At 38.8% G+C, this 10260-nt stretch overlaps 2 protein-coding genes across 2 annotated transcripts; both read right to left on the bottom strand.

Moving 5' to 3' along the window:
• Positions 1-300: 300 nt before the first annotated feature.
• LOC105058927 (uracil-DNA glycosylase, mitochondrial) lies at positions 301-4987 on the bottom strand. Its single transcript, XM_010942010.4, has 7 exons — positions 4657-4987; positions 4347-4567; positions 3709-3867; positions 3220-3250; positions 1773-1908; positions 1318-1401; positions 301-654 (listed from the first exon to the last, which is right to left on the bottom strand). Exons 1-7 carry the CDS (start codon positions 4934-4936, stop codon positions 588-590), a joined length of 978 nt encoding a protein of 325 aa, XP_010940312.1. The 5' UTR covers positions 4937-4987; the 3' UTR covers positions 301-587.
• A 555-nt stretch (positions 4988-5542) lies between these two features.
• On the bottom strand, positions 5543-6173 carry LOC109506715 (early nodulin-like protein 21). Its single transcript, XM_073249814.1, is given in 3 exon segments — positions 5543-5898; positions 5991-6059; positions 6062-6173. Coding segments are annotated over 3 exon segments (537 nt in total).
• Between the last annotated feature and the right edge of the window lie 4087 nt (positions 6174-10260).

The raw sequence follows: 10260 nt of genomic DNA on the forward strand, positions 1-10260 counted from the left end.
TCGAGCAGGTCCTTTTGTATGATATAAACATGTCACGGATTTAGATTCGGAGAGGTGCATCATGTATACAACTAAAGATTATTTCCGCTCATCCAACAGAATGCAGTTATTTCCTTCCATGGAAGAGGTTGGATTAGGAAGAACAGGGAGATCAATGGGCACAGAAAATTATATTTTTATTTTTATTTTTTTTTTAACGAACAAACGTCGCTGTGAGATGTGTTTAGTAGAACGCTATGCAAGTTGGATAATATCTAACATACACGGGCAATTCATTAGTCCCGAGTGGGACAAACACCCTCCCAAGTAAGACAAACAACTGATTTGCAGCTCCTCAATAAATTGGCAGTTGGCTATATGATTCAACATGATATTTCAGCATATAAGGTTCAAAATACATCCATCACACACCACAATATGATTGACATAAGATTGTGCCGTGGCTCAAAGCCTTGCTCTCCACAAACGCCGGCCTACGTTCGAAACTTCACCCAACTCGCTAGATATAAATAAGTAGCCGTCAAGTTAGTACAAAATTGGCCAAACAAGATGGCCTCACCCTTGGAGTTTATGAAGGTTTCTCTAACTTAGAGTTGCCAATCTATGGGAGAAAGGCCCAATCTCTTCAATATCTGATTTGTCTGAGAAAAATGCCTGTTACAGAAGAGGTAGTTAGGTTAGAACAATTGCTCAGTTTTGCTGCTAAACAAATATAAAATGATTGGCTTGTTAATAAATAAGAAATAAGTGGTTCTGCTCATCCCAACTACAGTCCAAGAGCCAGGAAAATTAACAAGCTACAGGTTTGAGAGTGATAGACATCTACTAAATGCAAGGGGACTCTTGAATTAGTGTCAAGGACTTGGCCACCTAGCTGGCATTAGCAGGAGATCCAAAGTTTACACTGGCTGCAGGACACTGAGACTACCATGAAAAAGAGGAAGTGATAAGTAGAGCAAGCATGAAAGTGCAAAAAGAGGCTGTGTTGAAATAACAACTTGCACTGTTGCATACTCTTCAGCAACTTATCCAGGCTCGAGGCCACACCACTTACAACAAGCTACATTTTCATCCCTTCTATTTCTGATCTTCAAGTCCACATTTGTGCGACTACAAACTAAGAAATCAAATCTGTTGCCAGCATTTCTGGATCATACCTTTAACACTCTAATCTTAAAGGATTAAGTAAATTCATGCTTAAAGAACCCAGTAATTTTTGTAAGATACAAAGCCTTGCTGTTGTAATATAGAAGCCGGAACAATAAATAGAGAAATGGCTGGAAATATAATACTATTTTGATTATAAGAAAAACAAACCTGCATCCAAAGAAACCTCTGTTAGCTGATAGGCCTGATGGATGAGCAGCTCTTAGAATGTGATGTTTTGACTCATCAATCAATCTGCTAACAGCAATAGCATAAATGTAAGTGAAATTTAAATAAGTTCTAGAGTAGATACTGATAATGCTAATCAACAAGATTTAGCTAACATGGTCAATAAAATTAGCAATAATTAGCTTCAAATGAAGAAACTTAACATTATGAACTTCAAGAATCATATTAAACAAATATGGAAGGAAAGAAAAGCAAAGAGGTTTCTCATAGTAATAATCCAATGCATCTTCCCACTTTCTATGACATGTTGCAATTAGTGATCGACTTTCCAGCTTTTGCAGGAAAATTTTGTTCTGATTTTTAGTTCATGGTTATATCTGGTTGTACTTATTTTTGTAACCATAAATTGCAAATTTAGTTAAACAAGCAGAAATTACCTTGACTTTTCTTGAGCAGAATTTCCCCAAAGAAGAAAAACAACTCCAGATTTCTTCTGTGAAATTGTTCGAATCACAGCATCAGTAAATGGCTCCCACCCTTTCTTAGCATGTGAATTAGCTTGATGGTTCCTCACTGATAAGAGAGAGGGAAAAACATAAAACAAAAGATTATTATTTACAGAAAAAATGCTAATTACCAACTAGAATGATATTTCTATAAACAATGATTGCAAAATTATAATGAGAAAAGCCAGTCCAGCTAAAGCATAATTTGTATAGGTACTGATGCAAAATTTCATACAAATGCAGTACAAACCTGACACAGAAATCATGCATTAAGAAAATACTAAAATTCACATATTCCGTTGCATCCACCAAAGGATACTGAATCCATTACAAAATTTGACAAGACATAAGGAAACTGCAACTTGGCAAGTCATTGGTTATAAGGCTTACAAAATGAAATTCAAATGTCATGATTTTTTGCAAGTATAATGCCACTTGTTACGATCACTAAAGGTGACGGATTACACTTACCATGTTGTGCATACATCATGTATCATATGAGAGCCTAAGGTTTGTGTCTTTGTGGGCTAAAGAGGGAGAAAATTTCTTAAGCCCCTGTCTTCACAATGGTTGATGGTGACTTCATATGCAATTACAAACTGATCCCCCTGAACCCCCAAGCCCCAATAAACCACAAACCCCTTTCTATCCTCTCATCCTCTTCTCCAGGAGCAATCAGCACCACCACAGATCTCATACTACTGTTTTATGGTGCCTGTATCAATGGTACTAAAATCTACTCCATAATCTGATCTCAATGGTCACATACTCCCACAAAATAGACTGATATGGGTGTGAAAAAAATAGTGCTGATTTTTAAAATTGCATGAGATGAAAGATGATTAATCTCTTTTTCACAATTAAACTCTTATCAACAACAAGACCACCTCCTCCATTACTGTTTTCATTATGAATGAATTTATTATTTTTTCCCTACTGTACCCATGTTCTCTTCTTGTTAGAAAACACTTGTCACGTATGCATCTTAGCATTAGACCTTAAATGGAGTGCCAAACAAGTTTGTTAATGCTTGGAATCTCTTCTTGTACATCATGCAAGCCTAATTCCCCTTCAATTCCTAGCTTCCTGATTCTTTCAAACTAATTTTCGTTTCCCCTTTTTATTGCTTCAGTCTGATGCCACCTAAGCTTAAGTCTTTGGGCACTCTGTTTAAATCAGCAAATGTAGTAACTGCAATTCAGGCAACAGAACTGTAGAAGGTAACAAGCATAAAGAAAACGCCCATATTACTATGCAAAGCTTCATTTAAGATGTTCAACCAATCATTGCCCAGTAATGTGATTAATTACATTTAATCAATACACAATTAAAAAAAAAAAGTAATACATTATCAAAATGCAAAGAGAAAGAAACATACCAGTGAGGACAGTGTTAAGCAGAAGAACACCCTGCATGAAAATTTCAAGTTAGTTCTCGAGATGCACAATCAAAGGAACTACCAAACTGCTTCAGTGTGAGGTATTCCATGTATACAAAATTGGTGATACATCACACTTTGATGGCCAATGTCCAAGTTTTATCTTGGTCCCTAGAAGTGGTGAATTAATTACATATGCAGAATCGAGGCCATATTTCGAATGCACAGTTCAAAAGAATAAAAAGGGGAAAAGAAAGTCATCATTTATCTCTCGAGTTCTAGTTTCTGCGATGAATATCACAGATTCCCACTAGTCAACAGTTGGACCCAGTGTGGAATTCTTCAATGGTAGTTATATGCACGAACTGTACATGGAGCAAATCAGGAGAGAAATGCATAAATGCAGATTGTGTACAAGAGAAAGCATTAACATCCAGATGATATTGTAATCAAAAGGAACAGTGACACCTATTTCCATTATTAAGGTACCTGTACAGCCCATCTTTCCAAATTTCCATGTGATGGCACAGAGCATCCAACATCCTTTTGAAGCTCCCTGAATATATTGACTAGGCTAGAAGGCATCTTAATACCCTCCGGCACGGAGAAAGCAAGACCCATGGCTTGACCAGGTCCATGGTACGGATCCTGAAACAAAATAGATTAATTAATCTGTGCTCTTCTTATCTCCCATGAACACACAGAGAGAGAAGGTTAGAAGTAAGAATGCTATAAATGCCCTTATACATATATGCAAAACATAGCCTTTCCATGTTTCCAATGTTTTAACGATCAAAAATCAATCTTCTGGCTACTCCATCGAGAAAACAGAAACAAAGAACAAGCTGTGAGAATAAGTAGGGAAAAGTAACTGTCAGTGCTAATTTGCCACAAACAAATGCCTCCAGGTCTGCTAAAGGTCGCATTGCATTACAGAAAGAAGCAAGATAGGGGATAACAAAGCAAAGAAAATGTAGACCTTCAGTATCTCGGTCCAACCTGAAAACATGAACCAACTCTGCTCCAGTTTACCAGATTACCAGAAACAATGCATGAAAGATTCTTTCTCAAAACAACCTGAACGCGAAGGTGAAAAGCAAAAACTTGGGAGGAGCGGGGGAGTATACCTGTCCAATGATCACCGCCTTCACTCTATCAAAGGGAGTCGAATGGAGGGCATTGAATATAAGATACGGTGGAGGATATATCGGCACGCTCCCACGAACCTCCCGCTCCACAAACCTGCACAGATTCTTGGCGTAGGGCTTTTGAAGCTCCCCCGGGAGCGCCTCCAACCACGTCTCCTCCACCAAAAGCTCCTCCAGCTTCACATAGTCCAGCCCCTCAGCTACATTGCCCACCGGCCATCAATCACTACTATTCCCACCAAGAATCAAGGGGAAACGTACGGAAACCCTACGCATCAGAAAGGAATACCTTTGGTTCGCTCGATTTTTTCGGTACAGAGCCGCAGATTCCGCTTCGACCTCGCTAGGGCTTTGTTGATTTCGATCCTCTTCTTCTGATCCGGGGTGAGGGTGGAGGGGGATTCCGATGGGACGAGGTCGCCGGAGGCGCCCGTGGCGTCGGTGGGAGAGGGCTTGCAGAGGGCGGAGATGGAGGATTTGGGGGTCAGGGTTTCGGGGGAGGCGGGGAGGGATTTGAGGCGCTTCGCGGGCTGGAAGATTTCGACTTGGGTTTTGGAGGAAGACGCCATTTTGTTCCCTATCCACTTTTTCTTCGGGAACGGAAGGGTTTGCTTGCGACGGAGATGGAGACGTTTGGGGGGATTTTGTAGGCGGGAAGGGACGACGACTTTTGGCGGGAGAGATATCTAATTGACGGAAATGACCCTCTCCATTCGATGCGGCGCGTTTTGCGTCGGTTCGGATCCGAAACGCCGGACCGGCATGGACCGAGTTTGTGTCAAACCGGGATCGACCCGTTTAGCAGGCGGCTTTGGCATAATTGAAGCAAAGATATTTTGATATGTTACATAAACAGAGTGGCAAAGATGATTGCAACTCTTTGTTCAGTTTGCTCTCTAAACAAAGATCTCAAGTGCATTCATCTTTCAAACTTACATGAGGAATTTAATTAACTACAAAGACATTACCTCTCCTATGAGTGATGACATGGCAAAAACTCAGTACTGCAATAAACCCACAGGGAGAAGAAAATGCCGGACTACTAGTGAGAAACAAAGTCCTCGGCAGTCACTTCGGCATAATTGGATGGCAAAAACCACAACACCGAATTCCAAGCCAGAACCAATCACCAGTAGTAGAATAACAACTAACAACGCCATGCTCTTCTGAAGGATCTAAAAGAAGAGCAAGCCAACTAATAATACAAGGGCTTCAAGAACGATTGCTGCAACCTGAGCTGCTGCACTACTTGAATCAGGCGATTCAGGAGAGGTCGAGCTTCCGGTGTGGTTGCTGCTTGAAGGTGATCCACTTGGTCCCCACGAGTTCGAATGGCTTAACACCTTGATGATCATCTTCTGTCCCCTGTTGCAGTGACCTGCCACCCCACCGATGAAGTAGAACATCCCAGAGTGATCCAGCTTGAACTCTGTTGTCCCGTTATTTGAAAAGAAGAGAGGATGCAACGACCTGCATTGCTGGTAGTCCTCTTCGCTCACTTCCATCACAGAATCTTTCTTGTACTTGAACTCTTTTTTTTTTGTCAAAAGAAAAAAAAAAAAAGAATTCTGAATCATGTTTTTAGGAATATTGATGTAATGCAGAATTGAGTGGGTAACTTGCGGATAGTGTCGCCAACTTGAAACCTGTTCCAGGAGGCCCAGTGGTTGTAGAGTGCAGTGTTGTTGGAAGAGGGATAACCCAACCCTCATCATCGCCGACCTCGAAGTCGAGAGCATTGGAAGGTTGCAAGGAGAAGAGAGTTAGGAGGAGGAGCCTGGCAAAGCTCGTCCAGAGAGAGACCATCTTTGAGTTCAGTTATGGAGGTTTTCCGGTTTGGTGGAGGGAGGGAAAAAAAGTGAGGAGAAACAAGAAAGGAAAAGGATATGGGTCTCGAGTAGCAGGAGTGCAGTTGGTTAGACAGGGGATGGGGGTGGACGTTGAGATAATGGAGGCGTGGGAGCGGTTTTGGCAAATTGCTGCGGACGTATGTGGGTGAAAAAAATTAAAAATCTTTGACTCGGTGAAGAGTTTGTTATTGTTATTATTGCATAAATAATGGAAATAATGGAAGGCTAATAAGCTACAATTGGATCAAGACCAGATGGCCGAGCCAGGGCTCTGAATCAATTCAACAAATTACCACCTCACGGTTACGCTGCTCATGCCAAATTCAGGTCTCAATTTGCTGGTTGAGCCAAATCTGAGCCTGGATTTGAGACCTCTACAAGGTGCTTCTCACATTGAATCTGGAACCAACCAGGTGCAATGCTGCAAGATAACATGTTAGTGTCCATCGTGGTGCTACTAATGCGAAAACTAGGTCTATCCAGACCAAGTTCAACAAGAAGCACATCAGGAGATGATCAAATAAAACCTAGGCACAGCCAGGCCCAGCACGGAATGGAACAGCAAGGAGAGTAGTTTATGCCCAAACAGAACTATACTGGAGGGTATTTGATTTAGAGGAGTTAAGATCTGGAATTGGAATAGGAATAGATAATTCTTATTTCAATCATTTGGTTGGAAAGATTTCTATTTCGATTCTAATTTTGGAATGGAATAGAAATGACCCAATCTATCTAAAACTCAATCTCCACTCTCTCCTAAATATTCAAATTTTCATTTTGATTTTGATCAAAAACCAAATACTTCGACGGATGTAACCATTCCAATTCCAATCGTGAACCAAACACTCCTTTGGATCTATCTAAGCCTTCTTCATTGAGTGGGTCAAGCTGCCTTCAAGCACCCATGCAGTATGAATGATATCTTAATGATGTAATTTATGATGCCAAACATTAGAAGAACTGCTAAGCCATGAGAAACGTCATTGTAGAGGCAGAGTCCTTAGAAAAATGAAGCTCATAAAGAGAACTGAAGAATTATGGTTATGCAAATGTAGCAAAGGCCTCCATTCATGGATTTTGCACAAAAGTTTCTTTGAGCTATCGAGTTTGCAAGACAATTATTTTTTTTAATACAATGAAATATTATTTAGAAGTTTTCTATTTATTCTATCCCTGAATCTAAGTGCGAGATAGAAAATAGTCTAAGCAAATTTCAATGAGACATTCAGAATATTTATATCAATTATCAAACGTTCAGCAAAATATATATTTCTGATATTCTAAATTAATGTATCATCTATCTTGTAACTAGATTCATAAATAAAAGATTAATGGTAGCAGGCTTCCAATATGTGAATTTTTACCCGCGGCATAAAGGGATTTGGTGCAGCATCATCCACAGATCTGGTTAACTTTTTTAAGTGCTCATAACGGCAGTATTTTCCAGGGGAAAATTATCCCTGGCCATCTATTGTTCTAGAACAATTCTAACAAAATTATGCTCCCAACATCTGGGCTTCTCTCATTCTGCCTCACATGTTCACTTACTCGATCAATGTAAATTCAATTCTCCTCCAAACTTGGGGTTTTCTGGTTGCTCCCGTTCCCCCTTCAAGCACTTCAATAATCTGAAATCAAGTGTCTCTCGGATACCTTCCTTTCTTATTTAACCCCTCAGTTTATTGTTTTCATTGAGACTATGTTTAATCTCCTTGTGCTTCTCTCTCTATGCTATTGCTAGAGTTTCTATAAGCCTTTATGCTTATGGTTTATATTTTAAGAAGCATAATACTTCTTAACAATAAGCGCCACCTCCATATGTCCAAATGTCACAGTATATATAGTTTTATTGATGCCTATTTCCATCAACTTTCGGCTGATGCTCTTGTTAAAATCGATCCCAATTGTTTATAACATGGTGGTGATTAAATTTTGGCATTCATATCATTGACTGAAGGTGGTTTTGTTTAAATTTTCCATCTATTGCCTGAAGAAGAATATAGTCTCTGCTGTTGGCATAATCTTTTTCGTTTTTTTTTTTTTTTTTAATGAGCATAATCTTTTTCTTCATAGTGCGGGCACAAGATTAATTTCGTACTACTTGACATGATGTTTACATTGCTGCTTTTTCTATAGACGGATACCACCATACGTCTCTAATTATCTATCATTTTTTGTGATTCAGAATCTTATTAAATGAGTTAGTTAACCAAATCAGTCCAATTTCTCTCATGATTTTTCAAATCTCAGCTAGTATTTCTTTTTGGCCATGATGCCTCAACCTTTGTGTAGGGAGCTGACTTATTTATTTATTTTTTATTCTTTTCCTGATTTGAACGAATAACGGCATCTTGCTTCTTTTCAACAAATCTCTTTGGTAGAATCTTCTTTCAACAATATTCATAATTAACCCTTTTTTCTTTCACTGTTTTGTTAGTATTCCCACCATTCACTGAAATTCTAGTGTTCTCTCTCTTAATATACCTAACTTTATCTATGTCACAATTTTCCTTTTCTTCCATCTTGCTTACTTTTTAACTCAACCTATTATATAGGTTGATCAAAAGATCTATTTCTTGAATGGTTATAGATATTTCTCTTTGGATTTCAGAAATTATTGATCTCAAGGTTTGCTTTACATCAACATAGGAAATCCAATTAGTGGGAGTTTTGCTCAAATATCATCATTATTTGAAATGCTGTTTCCATCCATCAGATTGCTGGATTTTATTGCATATGAACCCATGAAACATGGAATATTTTCCGAGAGTTCTATTTTGTGAATTCTGATTGCACCACCTGGCTGTTGAGGTCCTATGGCAGGTTTCCCTCGTTGCTATGGTCAGAATTCTGTAGCATGTTTGTAGAGATATAATGGTAGGTCAAGATTTGTTTGGGGAAGTTCTGAAACTAGGAATTGTTCATGAGGCTGGTGCTTTTTTTTTTTTTTTTTTTTTTTTGAAGCAAAAGGAAGCAAGGTTTGCGACCCAGATTTATTAAAGGAAAGTAATTACAGAGAGATATTTACAGAGCAAAGCAAATCCTTCTCAACACAGCGAGGGGAAGCTTCAAAAACTACAGAAAATTGAAGTTACAAAAGTACAAGGCTGGTGCAATGTTAGTATAAAAAGGTTTCATATATCATGTTCTTAGTTTAAGTGAGATTGTGCCATTGCCATGGACATCTGGGACCTGATTGGCTGAATTATTGCATAGCATATAACTTAATCTCATATCATAGATGTTGCCTTGCTTTTCTCTTTTCACTGTTTATGGCTATATTGTCGGCAATGCCTTATCTTACTGCTTTTTCATCTGATTCTGCTATAGTGATTGAAGCCTGCTGCTGGTAGCAACATAATGGATAAATGTTAAAGCCTTATCTTAAACAGTTTTTTTTTTTTTTTTTTATGTTAAAGCCTTATCTTAAACAGTTGGTGCTGGTTTTATTCCTTTGTCATTTCTACCTCCTTATCATTCCTGATGGTAGGAACCCACAAGTTCTGTCTAGTAGCTTGTTGCAACTTTACAAAGCTTTCATGTTTATCCAAAACTGTGCTAACCGATGCTCGAACAACATTAGATTATCACAAATGCATACAAAGATATATACATATCTATATATACAGACAGAGACCGCAGAAAAACAAAAAATTTAACCATGATTGTCATAAATAAGTTTAGAAACACCAAGCTCCGCCTGCTTGAGTTTTACTGTGCCAACATGCTTGGATCGATTCATGTCCCCTATGTTCTAATAACTAGCTATGCCATAATAATAAGATCCTCACAGCCGATAAGCTTCGGAAGAAAGAACTATGGGGTCCCAATTATTGTTCCCTATGCTCTTCTTTTGATGAAAATTTGGATCCTTTGATGCTATCCCGTTTATATACCAAATCGTTTTGGAGCTCCATTTTTTGCAAACATTTTCACCTTCAAATTCCTGGCAGCATTCATGACCTGTAGCATGATTAGAGATCACTCGTAGCCAAAAACTCACCTATCTTAGCCTTAGATATTATTATGGGGGTTTTAGTCCT

The sequence above is a fragment of the Elaeis guineensis genome, chromosome 16 (genome assembly GCF_000442705.2).
Source record: "Elaeis guineensis isolate ETL-2024a chromosome 16, EG11, whole genome shotgun sequence".
In the NCBI taxonomy this organism is placed as follows: domain Eukaryota; kingdom Viridiplantae; phylum Streptophyta; class Magnoliopsida; order Arecales; family Arecaceae; genus Elaeis; species Elaeis guineensis.

Bases quoted from the DNA above. Each gene is read 5' to 3' on its own strand.
- LOC105058927 (XM_010942010.4), bottom strand. From the start codon at position 4,936: ATGGCGTCTTCCTCCAAAACCCAAGTCGAAATCTTCCAGCCCGCGAAG. The intron at 4,568-4,656 runs GTATTCCTTTCT...TGGGCAATGTAG, and splicing joins AAAAATCGAGCGAACCAAAG to CTGAGGGGCTGGACTATGTG. The intron at 655-1,317 runs GTTTGTTTTTCT...CTTCTGTAACAG, and splicing joins AGAGGTTTCTTTGGATGCAG to GCATTTTTCTCAGACAAATC.